This window comes from Schistocerca cancellata, chromosome 2, assembly GCF_023864275.1.
Source record: "Schistocerca cancellata isolate TAMUIC-IGC-003103 chromosome 2, iqSchCanc2.1, whole genome shotgun sequence".
NCBI classification, from domain to species: Eukaryota; Metazoa; Arthropoda; class Insecta; order Orthoptera; family Acrididae; genus Schistocerca; species Schistocerca cancellata.
In genome coordinates, this window is record NC_064627.1 from 815,567,044 (window position 1) to 815,587,582 (window position 20,539).

At 44.9% G+C, this 20,539-nt stretch overlaps 1 protein-coding gene across 1 annotated transcript in view; it reads left to right on the forward strand.

Annotated features, from left to right (window-relative positions):
- Nucleotides 1-15,693, forward strand: part of LOC126158875 (protein odd-skipped-related 1-like) — a 31,251-nt gene extending 15,558 nt beyond the window's left edge. Inside the window, exon 2 of the mRNA XM_049916473.1 lies at nt 15,483-15,693. Coding sequence (XP_049772430.1) covers nt 15,483-15,693 — 211 coding nt within the window. The remainder of the gene's footprint in view (nt 1-15,482) is intronic.
- The last annotated feature ends 4,846 nt before the right edge of the window (nt 15,694-20,539 follow it).

The following is a 20,539-nucleotide window of genomic DNA, read 5'->3' on the forward strand; positions in this document are numbered from 1 at the left end:
ACCTTACGTTCTCTAAACCATCCTGATGCGACACGACTATCGTGATGATACACATCACAAGCACTGCGGTGTTTGCAGGCGATATGGTTGCCATAGACAACACATATTGTCCTCTCACGGACGAAGACGGCCTGTTTCCCCTGGAGTTACATTAAAAACAAACCAATGTACTGATACCATAACGCGTTTTTGGACAACAACGTTCAGTTTTAATGTTTCGGCAGTATGCAACATTTATTTTCACCATTGTACCGTAAGGAGGTAAGCCTATACCAGTCTCTCCAGAACCTTGAGTGCGCCCTCACGCGGTAATGGCAGTTCGAAAGGAAGGATGACGTCAGTTGTGGTTTGTGAGACGCGTGGATGATGATCTCCAGCTCCAGACTGAAACTTTGTTTTAACTCGCCAGAACTTTACCAGGATTGACAGGTTTAGATGCGATTTGCCCCTCCGTTGACCTGTAAACTGACTCACCCTGCCAGATAATAGCAGAGTTTGCCCACGGCACAAGTTTTCCGCATTCAGCAACCACTGGCAGAAGTAAGCGTCGAGTGGAAGGCGGTAATAGAACCCAGACTTGTTCGCACTGTAATATGATATTTATCCACTGAGCCACGAAATTAAACACGTTCCTGGTAGCCTTAGGCTATTGAGCACAGTTGATGCTGGCCTTCACTTGAGATGCGAGAGAGTGCACGCGTCCGGCTTGTCTCGCGTGCAGGCAGCGGCTGGTCTAATTAAGCACTCGACAGTGCCTCAGCGGCTGTAGACTGCCAAGCGAGCTGAGCTGGCCCGGCCCGATCTGAGCGGAGGTGCGACGGGCCGGCGTGAGGCGCCGTGAAAGCTGACAGCCGCGTCGGCCGACCCCGAGGTCGCGTCGGCCGCAGTGCCAGCAGCCGCGGTCGCTCTCACACGGGACGCCGGGGGCAGGACAAGGGAGGGCCAGGCAAGGCCTCCTAATTGGGAGACGAGACGAGACTAGGCCGGACAAGATCGGCGTCGCCGCCTCCACGGAAAGTTTCCAAAATCACTGCGGGGGCAGTGTTCCCCTTTCGCTCCTCGGACGTGCGTACAGAACGTCAGCACTTTCCTTACCGACGTTCCACCTGTGAACGCTCCAACAGTAATCAATCCGAGTTGACTTCCGAGTGTGCCTCTTTACTCTTTGAGACGCCGTAACCACCAGAGTCAAAGCTGTTAAGTGGAGTGCAAAGAGTCACATGTGACTTAGTAAGGACAACGGCACCACTTGTTGTGGATTGGCAAGAGAGCCAACCCGGTACTACGAGAGGAAGCCGAAAAGCACGCGTTTTAGCGCACGCAGGCTGGCGTGAGGTCTGGAACAGGTCAAGGAAATTAGACTAGCAAAAAAGAACGTAGCTGTGGAATACTTAACTTTAATCCATAAATGGTGAACATCGCTCTTGACAGTACATGTTTTACATTATCAATAGTAACTGGTAATGGCGCCTTGCTAGGTCGTAGCAAATGACGTAGCTGAAGGCTATACTAACTATCGTCTCGGCAAATGAGAGCGTATTTTGTCAGTGAACCATCGCTAGCAAAGTCGGCTGTACAACTGGGGCCAGTGCTAGGAAGTGTCTCTAGACCTGCCGTGTGGCGGCGCTCGGTCTGCAATCACAGATAGTGGCGACACGCGGGTCCGACGTATACTAACGGACCGCGGTCGATTTAAAGGCTACCACCTAGCAAGTGTGGTGTCTGGCGGTGACACCACACCACTCACAGATACGAGGCTAATCCAGAAATTAAGGTTACAAGAATTTTTTGAAGTACAGAAAATGAATTTATTTTAATAAAATTTACGTGTTTTGTAGTATAGGACTTGCACTATTTTTACGCATAATCACCATTTACCTCGATAAATTTTTTCATCCCTGGGACGAGTTTTTGGCTCTTGTTTCATAGACGTCTTCCGTTGTCTTTTTCAGCCTGTTCTTCACTTTGATTTTCACCTCGTCGTCGTCGGAAAAGTGTTTTCCCCGAATGTGTTTCTTCAATTTAGTGAACAGATGATACTCACTAGGTGCGCGATCGGGGCTGTGAGAGGGGTGGCTTAAAATATCCCAACCAAACGAAGTCAACAACTCTTGTGTTGCATGAGCGGTGCCAGGACGCAAATTGTCATGAAGGAGACAGATTTCTGTTGTCAGCACCCCACTACGTTTGTTCTGCATAGCTCTGCGAAGGTTCTTCGTGGTCTCAAATTATCTTGCAACGTTTATTATTTCACATCTTTCTGAAAAATCAACGAGCAGAACCCCATTTTTCCGAAAACACTGACACCATGATTTTCCTTCTAGTTTACTGAGTTTTTAATTTTTCGACTGAACGAGTATGGGTATGGCTTCACTGATTGTCGTTTGCTCTCTAGAGTATGGTGATAAGCCCGAGATTCATCTCCTGTCACCTCGCGTTCAGCCTGAAAACTGTCAAGAAATACGCGAGTGGCACTGACTCTGTTGATTTTGTGTGTTTCGGTAAGCATCTTGAGCACTTTCGCGCACACAACATGTGATAATTTAATCAACCAGTTACGATTTCTGGATGAGATGTCGGGCCTTACGGAGTACATCTGAGAAGGACCCAGCACCGGCCGGTGAGGCCGAGAGGTTCTAGGTGCTACAGTCTGGAACCACGCGATCGCTACGGTCGCAGGTTCGAATCCTGCCTCGGGCATGGATGTGTGTGATGTCCTTGGATTAGTTAGGTTTAAGTAATTCTAAGTTCTAGGGGACTGATGACCTCATAAGTTAAGTCCCATAGTGCTCAGAGCCATTTGAACCTAGACCGGCTGCTGAAAATGTGGCAGTGAGTCTGTTGTGTATTCTTGGAAGGCAGGTGTGGATGTTCTTGAGTTGTGATGTCCTTTGTGCACAGTGCGGCTATCATCCGTTGTGGTCATCCAACATGGTCGAACGGAATCTTGAGAACAAGTGCGTCTGCTTTCACGTTCCCACAAAGTCCAACATTGAGTCACTCCCACATCTGAATGCCCCTCAAATCTTGACTTATATCTACATTTACAGCTACGTCATGCTCCTCAAGCCACATAACGGTGTGTGACAGAGAGTGTTTCTGTTACCATTAACTGATCCTCTCTTCCCTGTTCCAGTCGCGAATGGCGTGCGGAAAGAATGTTTGTCGATAAGCCTCTGTATTAGCTCTAATTTTTCGAATTATCTCGACGTCGTCTTTTCGCAAGATGTGTGTGTGGAAGGAAGTAATACGTTGTCTGATTCTTCCCGGAAAGAGCTTCCCCGAAATTGCAGTAGTAAACCTCTGTTTGATGCACAATATTTCTCTTGTAATGTCGGCCACTGGAGTTCGTTGAGCATCTTTGTAACGCTCTAGCATCGACTAAACGATCCGGCAACGAAACACAACGCTCTTCGTTGGACCTTCTCTATCTCTTCTACCAGTTCCACTTGGTAAGGATCCTGTATTGATGAACAGTACTCAAGAATCGTCAGGACATGCGCATTCTAAGCCACTTACTTCGTGGACGCCGGCCGCTGTGGCCGAGCGGTTCTAGGCGCTTCAGTCCGGAATCGCGCTGCCACTACGGTCACAGGTTCGAATCCTGCCTCGGGCATGGATGTGTGTGATGTCCTTAGGCTAGTTAGGTTTAATTAGTTCTAAGTCTATGGGACTGATGACCTGAGATGTTAAGTCCCAGAGTGCTTAGAGCCATTTGAACCATTTTACTTCGTGGATGAGTTACATTTCTTTAAGAATGTCAGTATGGCATCTGCTTCTTTTACTATTTTTTCTATGTGACGATTCCACTTCAGGTCGCTATGGATAGTTACTCCTGGATATTTTACGATAGATACTATGTTCAGCAGTTTGCCACCAATAGTGTAGTTGTATAGTAGTCGATTTCTTTTCCTATTTATGAGCAATACATTGCACTTATTTACGTTCAGAGTCAACTGCCAGAGCCTGCACCAGTCATCAACCCTTTTAATGTCATTCAGCAATTCGATACCGTCTTGTGTCATTGGTGTTTGCTTATAGGCAACCACATTACGTGCGAAGAGACTTAAAGAGCTTCTGATGCTCCCTACTAGATCATTTATATACTTGGTGAACAGTAACTGACCTTACACGCTTCCCTGGGGTACTCCGCAAATTTCCTTTACATCTGTCGATTTTGTACCGTTACGAGCCATTTGCTGAGTTCTCTCTGCAAGGAAGTTTGAACCCAATAGCAAATATTGCGCGATTCGAGTAGCCGGAGAAATGGAGACGCACAATGAGGCCCCACTAAACCTCTGCAGTTTCACACTGGTATGTAGCATCTCCGTATTCTCTGTACTGGTCACTTAACATCTGACGTAATTCAGGACCTCATATACACTACAAGGTCTGGTAACAACACTAAATAAGATCAACAATAATGCACCGTGTGTGCAGTTCTACTCGTCAGAGAATTGCAGCTCTAACTATTTACATAACCACCGATGGTGTGTAGGTGTAAGAAATTACATTGACATCCGATCATATCTTCTGGAGTTTCACATATTTTATGAGGCAGCGTACACTGGAATGCATGGATTTGGGCTCCGACAGTATCATCAGTTGAGGAGGAGAACGGTATATTAATAATTTTTACTTATGAACCGTCTGACAGCAACTGATTGAATAAAAGTTGAAGATGAGGAGGAGAAGTAATGGAAATAAGGTAATTCAGTTTAGCTACCAAGGATCTCTGCCAGTCGTTGCCACAAGTAGACGTTATGTCAGATCTTTAGTTAGCTGCGACTAGCCGAGTCTTCGCAAGAGTGGCATTACGCTGTTGGAAAGGTCTGAGGTAATCTGACGTGGTTGGGCACGTCTTGTCGCTGGCGACACTGCAGGGATTTTCCGCGGCGGACAGTGGCTGAGCGACCGCAGAAACACGTTCTGCTGCCGGAGAAGCGCGAGGAGCGGTCGCCGGGCCGCTCATTTGAATAGAAATCCCGCGACGCTCCCGTGATGGTCGGCGCACTAATCCCCACACCTACAGCGACGCGGCTTCTGCAGGCTGCGTTCCCAGCCAGCGCTCCGCCGCGCGGACGCCCCCTCTGAGATCCGGCCGGCAGGTGGTTCACCCTCACTCTCTAAACGCTGGCAAACGTGCTTCGCCACCACAGTTACCCACATCATCCACAATAATGTCTTTACATTGGGAATCAATATGTCTAGACGGTTGTAGCTTTAGTATGACTCGTGTTTGACACGGGTAGATGTCAGGAGCTTACACATCTCCCCTCCTTGCAACCGCAGCTCAGAACGAGTTGCCACTACTTAAATGTTGACTTCTTCTTTCTTGTGACAATTAGTCTAATATGACATTGTCGTATTACATATGCTCCTCTATTTCATTATGGGTTGATAAAAGACACACCAGATGAAATATCATCTTAATTAGTGTAATTGTCACATTATACACTCCTGGAAATTGAAATAAGAACACCGTGAATTCATTGTCCCAGGAAGGGGAAACTTTATTGACACATTCCTGGGGTCAGATACATCACATGATCACACTGACAGAACCACAGGCACATAGACACAGGCAACAGAGCATGCACAATGTCGGCACTAGTACAGTGTATATCCACCTTTCGCAGCAATGCAGGCTGCTATTCTCCCATGGAGACGATCGTAGAGATGCTGGATGTAGTCCAGTGGAACGGCTTGCCATGCCATTTCCACCTGGCGCCTCAGTTGGACCAGCGTTCGTGCTGGACGTGCAGACCGCGTGAGACGACGCTTCATCCAGTCCCAAACATGCTCAATGGGGGACAGATCCGGAGATCTTGCTGGCCAGGGTAGTTGACGTACACCTTCTAGAGCACGTTGGGTGGCACGTGATACATGCGGACGTGCATTGTCCTGTTGGAACAGCAAGTTCCCTTGCCGGTCTAGGAATGGTAGAACGATGGGTTCGATGACGGTTTGGATATACCGTGCACTATTCAGTGTCCCCTCGACGATCACCAGTGGTGTACGGCCAGTGTAGGAGATCGCTCCCCACACCATGATGCCGGGTGTTGGCCCTGTGTGCCTCGGTCGTATGCAGTCCTCATTGTGGCGCTCACCTGCACGGCGCCAAACACGCATACGACCATCATTGGCACCAAGGCAGAAGCGACTCTCATCGCTGAAGACGACACGTCTCCATTCGTCCCTCCATTCACGCCTGTCGCGACACCACTGGAGGCGGGCTGCACGATGTTGGGGCGTGAGCGGAAGACGGCCTAACGGTGTGCGGGACCGTAGCCCAGCTTCATGGAGACGGTTGCGAATGGTCCTCGCCGATACCCCAGGAGCAACAGTGTCCCTAATTTGCTGGGAAGTGGCGGTGCGGTCCCCTACGGCACTGCGTAGGATCCTACGGTCTTGGCGTGCATCCGTGCGTCGCTGCGGTCCGGTCCCAGGTCGACGGGCACGTGCACCTTCCGCCGACCACTGGCGACAACATCGATGTACTGTGGAGACCTCACGCCCCACGTGTTGAGCAATTCGGCGGTACGTCCACCCGGCCTCCCGCATGCCCACTATACGCCCTCGCTCAAAGTCCGTCAACTGCACATACGGTTCACGTCCACGTTGTCGCGGCATGCTACCAGTGTTAAAGTTTGTGATGGAGCTCCGTATGCCACGGCAAACTGGCTGACACTGACGGCGGCGGTGCACAAATGCTGCGCAGCTAGCGCCATTCGACGGCCAACACCGCGGTTTCTGGTGTGTCCGTTGTGCCGTGCGTGTGATCATTGCTTGTACAGCCCTCTCGCTGTGTCCGGAGCAAGTATGGTGGGTCTGACACACCGGTGTCAATGTGTTCTTTTTTCCATTTCCAGGAGTGTATTTCTATAACTGTTTGTACCTAGCATAAACTTTTCATCTGCATCTGTCTTAGTCGGAACAAGTTATTATACCTTCGATACATGCATAATCATTAAAAAATATTCATACTGCCCTTATATTCTCTCATCCCCTTAATTACACAAGCTACTGCAATATTGCTATTTCAATATTTTTTTCTACAAACACTACCACAGTAACAAATGTATCTTACACTGTCACAGTTCTTACTGGTGTTCGAAACACTGAATGCCTGTCTTTTGGTACATTTCATTCATTTAATCTTTCACCATTTCATTCCTATATCCTCTTTTGATAGAGTTTTAAGTCTGTTATGTTATGTACTCCATATTTTTTGTTTGATTTGGGAAAAAATAAGTAATACGTATTGGGATGAGGTATGTCAGCCATCTCAAAGGGATCTTTGTATGTATCAAAAAAACTGAGAAATTACTGTAGTAGTTTGTTACGATTTTTCGGGGGATTTGACCATCATGAGGACCCCTATCTCTACTTTAGTTAATTTCGTTTCTCATCATGTCTTTTCTTACGCTTCAACATCTGATTTTCAATATGCTCTTTTACTAATTTTTTCTTTCCTACCAATGTTATATCCTTTCTGTAAGGAAAAACAACATTTTCTTCTATAATGTTAGCTTCTTTTTCTCCCATTATTATTTCATTGGTTTTAAATCCTGTGCTTTCATGTCTCAGATTATCCAAAATATTTTCTATGTCAGATATATATTTTGCCCAACTGCTATGCCTGTCATGACAAAATGTCCCACAACGCCTCCCTGTCTCCCTCACATAGAGCTTTGCTGGATTGCTAGTGGCATGATATACTGCAATATACCTTAGTTCTACTCCTTGTTCCTGCATATTGCACTTTCATTTCGTGGAAGTGAATTGAGACCCATTGTCTGATAGTACGCTACCTGATTTACCTACTTTTACAAAATAGTCTTTAACAATCTTGTCAAAGACTGTTTTCCCTGTGGCATTTCTCAGATGGTGTAACTTTATAAATTTAGAAAATACATCAACTGCTACTTGAATATAACAAAAACCTCCTGACGTCTTTGGTAGTAGAAATCCAAAGCCACGATTCCTAGCATTTCTTTGGTTGGCGTAGATTGCATCAGACCCATACTCTTTTCATTACTTACTCTGATTTTCTAGAAGAGGTCATACGTTTTCTCCTATACATATTCTTAAAGTACACTGACTCCATTAGGGTTTCTAAATACTTCTCTGTTCCACAGTGTCCATAACTGAAATGGATACAATCAGTTAATGTTACTACATGTTCCTCTGACCAGCATGCTCTCCAAATATCAAATATTTCCTCTTTCCATCTAAGCAACAGTCCATTAAAAGTACCTTTTTTTTCTAAGTTCTGTCTCAACTAGTACCAAAAATGGGTCCTCATTTTGTTCGTTTCTTAAATTTTTACAAATGTGTTTGATTTCTTTCTTGGTGTTTCACCCCTTTTATATAACAGATTCTCTTATAGCCCTCTTCTCCTAATACTCCATCCTCCGGTCTTATTCCTGAGGATAACCTGGACAAAGCATCTGATAGAATGTTCTGTTCACCTTTCATATAGTTTATTTCAATATCAACTTGCTATAAATATAACAAACATCATGTCAGTCTAGTATGTACTAGCTAACATTTGTTAATAATTGTTAGTGCTTGAGGGTCTGTATACACTATCACTGTGTGTCCCCTTGAAAAGTTGTAAAATATTTTAAATGCCCAAATTACTACTGAAGCTGCCTTTTCTGAAATGGTATAGTTCCTTTAACACTTGTTCAATGTTATGCTTGCAAATGCTATGGATTTTCTTTCTTCATGCCCGTCTTGATTAACTATTTGAAATAAGTGTACTCCTGATCCGTATGTGCAGTGTTCGTCTCTGAGCAAAATGGAAATCTTCAGTCTTGATGATTCAAAATACCGTCTTCACTGAGTTTTTGTTTCAACTGTTCAAATACTGTCACTCTTTTGTCCAAATAACAGCTTTACTTTTCTTTTGTAATTCTTTCAGTGCTCTACTATTAAAAGTTTGATATCACACAAATTTTAGGTAGAATCTGCATAATCCTAGAAATGTCTTCTACATTTGGGGACCAGGAATTATTTAACTGCTCTAATTTTCTCAGGGTCTTTAGTGATTTCCTGACTACTAATTAGATATCCTACAAACATAATTTCACTTTTCACGAATTCCGATTTCCTTAATTGTAAAGTCATTCCTCCTTTATGCAAGGCCTGAAACACTTATCTTAACAAATTGTGTTCCTCCCAAATCTTGGTCGTTCTCAGTATATCATTCATGTATACAGTAATTTTGCTTTTCAGCTCCTTGCCTAGTACTTTATCGAAAGCCTGTAAAAATATGGATACTGATATGTTTAAATCAAATGGCAGCACACAATGTTAGTACCATATCGTTCCAAATAAAAAAGCTGCACATTCCTTATAGTCTTTAGCCAAGTGCATCTGCCAGTGTTTCACTATTAAATCGAGGCTGCTCAGATACTTAATTCCATAAAAAATTTGTATTATGTCATTTAAACTATCCAGTTTGCTGCACTCTCTTTCAGTTATTGAATTCACTTTTGTGGCATCTAGTACCACTCTGTTTCCATCATCCTTTTTTTGTACACACATTATGTGGTTATTATAGTTGCTTTTACTTCTTCCTATAACTTCTAACTTTTCCTCTCTCTGCCATTCAGTAATATCAGGTACTTAATGCACCTCTTGTTGAAATAATTTCTCTTTGTCTAGCCTGAGCCTATAATAATGTTTATGATTAAATTAAAAACTACCAAAACCACATTTTCCATCGAACAGTTACCAGTTTTGAAAGACAGATACACTTGTTTCCTCACAAGATTACTTAATTTTCCTGTGTCACTCACAATCTTAAGTACAGATACAGACATTACTGGAATTTCATATCCACCAGTTACCTGTTTCCACAGAGATTCAGAAATATATGCCGTTTCAACACCAGTATCTATGTAATGCATATTCATTCACACCATATAACTGTACACTTATTAAAGGTCAACCTAAGCTAATTGAGTATCCCTCTTCGATCGTGTGGGCCAGGGTGGAAAGAGCTATAGCACGATTGTTTCGTTATTGATTTTTTCCCTTCTGACCCAACACTTTCATTACCCATTTGTACTATATCAATATCGTACTAGTCTTCACTTGAATCATACCCATTGGAAGATTCCTCTTGCATTTCCTGTCTATTGTGTTCACTCTCACTATACACTTAATACTATCAACAGTAGCACTCTGTTCTATTCCACCTCATCACTCTCGCCACTACTAGTTTCATTATCATCACTTTCATCATAGGAATTACTTACTGATTCCTCCTCCTCACTAAAGGCTACTAGACTATCCTAAATATTCTCCTCTAATTCATTATTACACCTTTCAATTTCCTCATTTCTACTTCGCATGTCTTCTCCCCCCCCCCCCCTCCCCATACTCAGTTACGTAAATCACATTAGTTTTTTACCCTCTGATCATATGCTTCCTCTTCACTAGTATTTTTATGGCAATTATTCTCTATAACTTCTTCTCCTACTACTTTTCCTGTGTTACGATTATTTACTTTCCCTATTAATTTGCAAGTATCAGATTTCTGCTTTTTGGGTATTCCCTCTTTACTATTGGTGATGTTGCTCTGTTCCTTCCATTCATAAAATGGCAAGATATCATTTACATTTACGTGATATGCATTTCTTAACTTATAATACATCTTCAGCTCCTTTTCTCTACAAAATTCCGGTAAACCTCATACCCACTTTAATGTAGAGTCCCTTTCTCTTTTTCTCCACTGATTTATATCTTTCTCGTACTAAGCGCGGTAGTCATTATTCCTACTTTTATTGCAATAATTTACTCTTTACTTATTGTACTACGTATTATTATTAAAATTATTATTCTGGTGATAATGTTGGTTCTCCTGATGCTGCTGTTGGGGCTTACCCCTATGTTCCACTCCAGCTCAACTCTTTGCTGTGGCGGACCCTCATTTTCTGACTGGTGTTGGGCTCTGCAATTGTGACTACATCTATTTCCATAACCTCTTTGGCCTCTCCTACCTCTGTTGGTTCTCACTGATCTCACTCCATATTCTTGTTTGTTGCCATTTATGCTGTTATTGTTATTGCTATTATTATAATTCTATCTATTCTGGTTACGGTTGGGGGGCCTATTTTCATTGGCCCTATTCCCCACATGAAGTTCACCTACTGGCCTCAAGAAATCTTTCCTATCAGAATTTCCCAAACTAATGCACCCTTCACGGTTCAGTGATTCCAGAGGAAAAATTCGTAAACAATTCGGTAAATGGAGCGTTCTATACGTATTTGAGGTCTTTTAAGAAGCACCAAGGCAAACTGCGAAACTGTTCGTCACCCAGTCTCACCTGGGTGGTTGATCTTTTACGTGTCCCTAAAGACGATGTGACATTTATTCGACTTAACAAAGTAGAAGGCAAGCTTATCCCTAAATAACATCCCATCGCCAACGAGTTTCCAGTATCGATACTGTCGAACATCCTCAAGTCTTCTTCGACTGTACGTAGTGGCTACCCTGCAGGCGGGTACTACTGTGAAGTCATTTTTTCAACATGGGTGTCTGAAAATCTTTGTCGGCTATGTGTTGAAAAACTCGAGATGTATTTGCATGGCAACTTCGCCGATTCATTGAATTATTACTCCAAGAACGTATAACGTAAATTTCGAGGTTTGTCGAATACTGATGTGGTAGGTTGCAGGAACGTACGCCGAGTCACGCTGAATCGGCATTAGGCGACTAAGCGTTTGACTTCCACGATACAATGTGAACAATGGAAGTGTGTAGGCTATGTGAAAGAGCGTAAATCGATCGTGTATAATGAGATACCTAGTTGAGTATACTGCTTGCTTTGCTTTGGAAAGTTTGCTTTGCAGCACAAGATTGGCCGGAGATTGCTACTGCTAGGGTACCACAGAAGGCAACTCATATTTGTGCCAATGTTGGCGTAACGCCGTAGTCACAGGACGTGCGGCTAACGTTTCGAACCTTAGTCAACGGGAGAGGGTTTCCTGATGGCATGAACCATACTTCCTTCTGCATGAAATCAATGGTTCCAATAAGGTGGAGAGGTAGGAAGCGCTAGAGTTTAACATCTCGTATACAGCTACATCCACATGCGCGTTCCACAAACCACTGTACAGTGCATGGCGGAGGACACACCGTACTAATCTAATCGATTTATTTCTACTTCATTCGACTGGTGGCTGAGGACCAACGTCAGTCTGTATGCTGTCGCCTTGCTTTCGTGATGCCTACTCAAGATATACGTTACTGCCAAAAAAACAGTTACACAGTCTTCGTCAAATGCAGTTTCTTTAAATTTACTCAACAGGATTTGATGAAAACTATGTCGTCTTTCCTGCAAGGATTCCCATTTAAGTTGCTCAAGTATTTCTGTTAGAGTTTCGTATGGACTACAGTGCTATACCGACCCATTAGGAGCCTAGCGGCGCTTCACTGAATTCGTTCGATATTATTTACCATGGCTGCTTGATGATAACTCTAAAACTTCAAACAGTATTCTAGAATTGGTCGCAGTAACGCCACATATGCCAGTTTCCTTCGCAGAAACGTTAAATTTTCCCACAACCCTGACGAAAAATCAAAGCCTCTCTTCCATCTTCCCTGATACTGACTTGGCAAGATCGTTTCCTTAATATTGCATGTCAGTGTTGCTTCTAGATACTTACACGATGTAAGATGCTCAAGATACTCACCACTAATCTTGTACCCAGTACAGGGTTCTTCCTCTGTTTTACGCGTCATTCTATATTCGCTTACATTTGAAAGGAACCATTCAATACTTAACTGGGAATTTCGTCGAAGCCATTCTGCAATTCCTTACGATCACATCAACAATGAATCTGTGTGATAAGTCGTATAGGTAAAGTGAAAACATCAGATCTGCAGTTACTCTTCCAGTGAAACAGATTACGTGCAGTATAAGACACTGAGTTCTATTAATCAAATATTCCTTGAGCCAATCCTACACTCTTTGTGAGCATATGTTGATTAGGAGCCGATGATGTAACACACGCTATCTGATCAGGGGATCCGTACCGAAATCAGAGAAGGTAGTCATGTTGGACGGTGTTGTCTCGAGCAAAGTCGACTTTCTAACTCATCGCAAAAGTGTTCCACTGGGTCCAGATCGATTCTCTCGGCAGGCAAGTCCATTTGAGAAATGTTTTTGTTCATCCTCATGGATGCTGCTCTATGACAGGGTGCAGTGTCAGGCACACGCAAACAGTTGTCGTCTCCGATCCCTTCCTCTGCTATGCCAAACACACAGTGATGTAAAATGTGTTTAGGTCCTTCCACATTTTGCGTCTTCTTCAGCGCACTGGGGGACCACATCCTAAACACGAGGAATACTCACATACTGTAACACTGCCTCCTTGGTGCTCCAGCGTTGGCACTACACGCGATGGCAGGTAAGGTTCTCCGGGCATTCGCCAAAACCAAACCTTTCCTTCAGGTTGCCACAATTGCCAATATATATTGACTCATCGCACCAAGTCACTCGTTACCAGTCATACACTGTCTAGCGGCTTCGCTCTTTACTCCATCACAAGCATCGCTTTGCGCTGACAACAGAAATGAATGGCTTCTGAGGACCAGCTTGGTCATTGTGCCCCATTGTTTTTAACTCCTTACGCATAGTCACTGTGCTAGCTACGCTGCTGCTAGCACTTGAGAATTCACGACTGATTCCATCCGAAGATTTCATACGACTTTTTACAACCACTGTCTGCAAATTTTCAATGGTCACTGTCCGACAGTACATGAGGCCAACTTGGTTTAGCTGTGGTTCTTCCTTCCCGTTTGCACTTTACAATCACAACACCAATAGTCGATTTGGGCTGCTTTAAGATGGTTGAAATGTCTGTGATTTATTTGCTTCTCAGGATGCTCGAAGTCACTGAGCTATCCTGCTGTTACTGTTTCAATACTGACAACAGAATGTTGTTCGATACAGTTCCGCACTGTCGCCTGATAAACAAAGTAAGAGCCTACGGAGCATCAGACTAGCTGTGTGGCTGGATTGAAGAGTTTTTAGCAAACAGAACACAGCGTGTTGTTCTCAATGGAGAGACGTCTACAGACGTTAAAGTAAGCTCTGGCGTGACTCAGGGGAGTGTTCTGGGACCATTGCTTTTCACAATATATATAAATGACGTAGTAGATAGTGTCGGAAGTTCCATGCGGCTTTTCGCGGATGATGCAGTAGTATACAGAGAAATTGCAGCAAAATGCAGGAAGATCTGCAGCGGATAGGCACTTGGTGCAGGGAGTGGCAACTGACTCTTAACACAGACAAAGGTAATGTATTCCGAATACATAGAAAGATCTTTTATTGTATGATTGTATGATAGCGGAACAAACACTGGTAGCAGTTACTTCTGTAAAATATCTGGGAGTATGCGTAAGGAACGATTTGAAGTGGAATGATCATATAAAATTAATTGTTGGTAAGGTGGGTGTCAAGTTGAGATTCATTGAGGGAGTCCTTAGAAAATGTAGTCCATTAACAAAGGAGGTGGCTTACAAAACACTCGTTCGACCTATACTTGAGTATTACTCATCAGTGTGGGATCCGTACCAGGTCGGGTTGACGGAGGAGATAGAGAAGATCCAAAGAAGAGCAGCGCGTTTCGTCACAGGGTTATTTGGTAAGCGTGATAGCGTTACGGAGGTGTTCAGCAAACTCAAGTGGCAGACTCTGCAAGAGAGGCGGTCTGCATCGCGGTGTAGTTTGCTGGCCAGGTTTCGAGAAGTTGCGTTTCTGGATGAGGTATCGGATATATTGGTTCAAATGGCTCTGAGCACTATGGGTCTTAACTTCTGAGGTCATCAGTCCCCTAGAACTTAGAACTACTTAAACCTAACTAAACTAAGGACATCACACACATCCATGCCCGAGGCAGGATTCGAACCTGCGACCGTAGCGGTCGCGCGGTTCCAGACTGTAGGCCTAGAACCGCTCGGCCACTCCGTCCGGCTCGAATACATTGCTTCCTCCTACTTATATCTCCCGAGGAGATCACGAATGTAAAATTAGAGAGATTCGAGCGCGCACGGAGGCTTTTCGGCAGTCGTCCTTCCCGCGAACCATGCGCGACTCTAACAGGAAAGGGAGGTAGTGACAGTGGCATGTAAAGTGCCCTCCGCCACACACCGTTGGGTGGCTTGCGTAGTATAAATATAGATGTAGAATGCTCGCGGCCTGCGTTGATACTGGCGGGCCCCCTCGCATGACATCTAGTGGTCAATTCTCCATTACACGCGAGTGTCCAGATACTTTTCATCCGGTACTATACACGCCCACGTAGAAAGGAATGGGGAACGAAAGTGGCCTTGCGTATTGAGACGAACCATCCCGGAATTTGAAAAAAACGTAATTAAAGGGAAAGAAACGAAAATCTAAATCGGAAGGATTGTCGAAAGTCTGGAGTTCATAACTTTCAGTCGCTTCACAGACTCTCTAGGTGGGTTAGAAGACACGGAGCCTGTGAGGAGAATGTAACCAGTGGGAACGTGTGTGGAAGTAGCGGCGCGAATCGCGGAGAAAACGGCGGCCGCGCACTGGCTGACCTGGAGGCGGGCGGAGGCGGCGGCCCGGGGTCGTGGCATTCCGGGATGACACCGCAGCCGCAGCCGCGGAGAAAGCCGCTGCCGGTGGGGGCCCGCGAGGCGTGACCCCGCCGCGCACAGTGGCTCTTCGCGGGTCACCGGGCCAAGCGGCCGCTCCCAGCACGGCGCCCACGCGTCAGCTCGGCGATCCGCCCCGCAGGAGCCACGGGTGCGGGCCGCGGCTCGCCCCTGCTAATCCCTCCAGTCACCAGCTGTCCCGCCGCCTTCTACGGCTCTTGCTACGCACGCCGGAGAATTCTTATTGTCTTCCTTATGTGCTCGTCACACACGTCTCGTCACATTCAACGTACACTGAGATATGTAAACAGGCAGAATACGTCACTGCGCTCGTCAACGCCTCAATAAGATAACTAGTATCCATCTTTTTGATTTCCAGCTCCTTGTATTGACCGTGTTTGCAGTTAAAATTTTTGGATGTGAGGTCCGCCAGTTATGCAAAACACCGTTTTTCTCAGTACCCAAACATGTTTCGGCACCACTGTGCTATTATCAGTGGGTTGTCCGCAGCTCGTGGTCTTGCGGTACCGTTCTCGCTTCCCGCGCACGGGGCCCCGGGTTCGATTCCCGGCGGGGTCAGGGATTTTCACTCCCTCGTGATGACGGTGTTGTGTCTCTTTCATCATCATTGACTCGCAAGTCGCCGAAGTGGCGTTAAAGGACTTGCAGTACGGCGGCCGAACTTCCCCACATGAGGCCTCCCGGCCAACAATGCCATACCATCATTTCATCAGTGGGTTTTCGGTTTTATTTCTAACAAGTGTCTGGCACAGTTATTAGATCGGTTATTGCTGCTGCAATGGCAGGTTATCAAGATTCAAGTGAGATTGAACGTCGTGCTATAGTCGCCGCACGAGCGACAGGACACAGCATCTCCGAGGTAGCGATGAACCGGCGGTCTTCCGTAAGACAATTTTACTAGTGTACCGTGAATATCAGGAATCCGGAAAAAGCATCAAATCGCCGACATCGCTGCCGTCGGAAAAAGATCCTGCAAGAACGGGACCAACGACACCCGAAAAGAACCGTTCAGAGTGGCAGAACTGCAACCCTTCCGCAAACTGCTGCAGATTACAATGCTGGGCCATCAACAAGCGTCAGCGTGCGAACCATTCAGCGAACCATTCAGCGAAACATCAAGGGCTGGCCGGAGTGGCCGAGCGGTTCTAGGCGCTACAGTCTGGAACCGCGTGACGGCTACGGTTGCAGGTTCGAATCCTCCCTCGGGCATGGATGTGTGTGATGTCCTTAGGTAAGTTAGATTTAAGTGGTTCTAACTTCTAGGGGACTGATGACCTCAGCAGTTAAGTCCCATAGTGCTCAGAGCCATTTGAACCATTTTGTTTTTTTTTTAAAAAAAACATCAAGGATGTGGGATTTTGTAATCGGAAGCCTACTCGTGTAACCTTGATAGCTGCACGACACAAAGATTGACGCCTCGTCTGGGCCCGTCAACACCGATATTGGACTGTCGATGACTGGAAACATGTTCCCTGGTCGAATGAGTCTCGTTTCAAATTGTAGCGAGTGTATGGACGTGTACAGGTATGGAGGCGACCTCATGAATCTATGAAGCCTGCATGTCAGCAGGGGACTGTTCAAGCTGGTGGAGATTCTTTAATGGTGTGGAGTGAGTGCAGCTGGAGTGACATGGGACCCCCGATATGTCTTGATACGACTCTGACTGATTACACATACGTAAGCATCCTGTCTGACCACCTGCATCCGCTCACGTTCATTGTGCATTCCGACGGACTAGGGCATTTCCAGCAGGACAATGCGACACTCCACACGTGTAGAATCGCTGCAGAGTGGCTGTAGGAACACTCTTCTGAGTTTAAAGATTTCTGCTGCCCACCAAACTCCCCAGACATGAACATTATTGACCATATGTGGGATGCCTTGCAACGTGCTGTTCAGAAGAGATCTCCACCCCCTCGTACTCTTTCGAATTTATGGATAGCCCTGCAGATCTCATGGTGTCATTTGCTTCCATCACTCCTTCAGACATTAGTCGAGTCCATTCCAGGTCGTGTTGCGGCACTTCTAGCTCACGGGGGCCCTACACGATATTTGGCACGTGCACCAGTTTGTTTTGTTCTTCAGTGTAGGACACGTTCGAAAATGTCAGTCACTGTTAGACTTGGTAATTCGTTTCGTACGGTTTAAACCCTTTTACAAAACACAAGGGTTATTTTTTTTCAAGATCCAATAGTCACCAAATGGTAACAACAGCGAATATAAAAATGTTTTATTTGCAAAATTTAACTACACCTTCTAGCTACTTCTCTACATAGTCGTCGTTCCAACGCGCGTCGTAGCGTTGTGCCAACTTTCCAATTCCCTCGTCACAAAATGAGACGCCTGTACTCCCCGCCAGTTCTCTATGCTGGTCCGAAACTCACTATTCCAAAATGCTATCGTCATAGCCAGCGGTTCATATGAGCAGAGAGATGAAAATAGAGGTAGCCGAGTCCGGGCTGTATGGTGGATAATCAAACACTTCCACCAAAAACGCTGCAGGGAAGTCTTTGTTGGAGTTTCCCTGTGCGGTCGAGCATTCTCATGAAGAATGGCAGTGCCTGACGGCAATATTTCTCTTTATTTGTTCTGAACTGCCCTTCTTAGACAATTTTCTCGAATCGCATGATCCGTACACTAGACAAGACCATCGGTTGACTCTCCCTTTTTTTCTCCGGTCGCTGGCATCATGAACGTTTGTGCGCACTGCTCCAAAGTCCCTGCAGCACTGCAGCACCTTGTTGTCATGCATGACAGTTACGTTAAGTGGGCTGCAGGAAATCAGGCAGAACCACTCAATACGAAGAAATCGAATGGCAGCACGCACCTCACACTTGACAGGAGACTCTGTTGTTCCAGAAATCTTTACTTGGTCACTGTGTGCCCAGAAATGAAAAGCGCGATGTGACGCCATGGTCACACTACTAAAAAATAATCAGATTTTCAGTGTGATTTTAATTTTGCGTCCGATCTGAAAAGAAGATTTCCCTCGTAAATACACTGATGGCAATAGAAAATATTACAGAGACTGCCATATTTCCTGAACGGAAAAATAAAAGGATCGTTTACCCACAAATGTTTGTAATTGATTGAACAGAACAACAATTGTCCAGTTGACATTCAGTACGCTGTACATATGGCACCCCCTGCAAGTTTACTGCAAAGTACATGAGCTACCCATAAGCTCCAGTGAGTGCTGAAAACTGTCTCTCAATTCTTGTCCTGAAAACTCTTAAAGCTTTTTACATAAATTTAACGTTATTAACATTCTCCATCTTTAATCTTCACGTTTAAGTATTTATTTCTCAACATAGTCACCCTAGCGACGAACACATTTCTGCCATGTAGAGGCCATTTTGTTGATACTGTCTCTGTAGAATATTTGACTTAGGTGACGGAGCCACAACCTCACCTCTACTTGCACGGCTTCATCACTCTCAAAGTGAAGTCCTCGAAGATGTTCTTTAAGGTTTCGAAACAGATGAAATTTGGATGGGCTAGGTCGGGACTGTATGGAGGATGGTCGATGACAGTGAGTCCAAGGCGTCGGATTGTTGTAGCGCTCGTGTGTGTTCTGGCAATGGCATGCTGAAGGGCAGAATGCTTCATGTGTCGACGAACCCTTGGAATTTAAAACTGGATTACAACACGCTGTTTCTCATGCACCGACGTATATTAACATAAAATATTCGGAGGCATTAATATTCGGCACGCCATCATAACTTCGGGGATTCAAAAGATAACTGCGCGAGAATAACCAGACGTGTACAAAAATGACTCATATCAGTGGATACAGTATCTTTCCAAGTTTTGATACATAACACGCATCAAGGTGTAGTTGCATAGCGCGCGACTGGAGGGTCGCAGCCGTGTCAGAAAATGCAGAAAAACCAGCTGCTGTATTATCACATCGAATTAGTTCGCATCCAGAAGGTAGGCAACCTTTGAAACAGTTTTCCAAATCAGGCAGCTGTCTCTACGCCTTCCCACACAGCAGCAGCAACTTCAGTGAACTGCGTACGTGTACTGGCACTTGATGGGTCATCAGTGGCGCTCATATTGAACACCCGCAGTGTGAATTATAGACTCGGAGAGATGTTCTGTCCACAAGTTTGTATCTTCTGTAAGTCTAGTCCAGTCATATCCTGAAACACAGGAGGTACTGAATAAATATGTATAAAATACACGAATTTCACAGTTATTTGTTCATTCTTCGCCAGAAAAGAACGAATTTAGTCCAAGAGCTGGACTGCGCAAATAATTGCGCCGACATATTTTGGATAAAATTGCTACATACAAAACTGTTCTGCTGGTATAAGCTTTCATTTTCCGTATACCATTTGCAAAGTACTACATTGCTAACACACTTTTCGCTTTCCAACTGATGTCACATTCTTCAGGGCCCGAAATTATCATTGATCAATGTTTTTATTCTATGAAATCTTAAGAAATTATACCTCATTGAATCATACCTACGTACTTCTTACACTGCGAACCCAGAAATAAATTTCTTAAGATAGTTACTCGTAAGCGGATTTATAAAGTCAGACCACTTCCGTAATTTACTTCAACTAAATGAAACAGTTTCGGCTTTGCCTAAAATTCACTTGTGTATCGCCTGCAGCGCTTCCACGCAATTATGACGCTCCGTGAAATATAATCTTGGGATTGCAGGTACAGAGCCTAGCCCATATTTATGTATGTGATGTGCAGAAAAGAAATTTGCCTTCTAAAAGGGAACACAAAGTAATATATCGCCATTGGTGCGGTAGGGACGCCACTAACTGGAATGGAAAGTATTAACCCTTCAAAAAACGAAGGAATACTGATAGAACGATACTCCAATATTTCCGTACCTACAGGATATGACGAT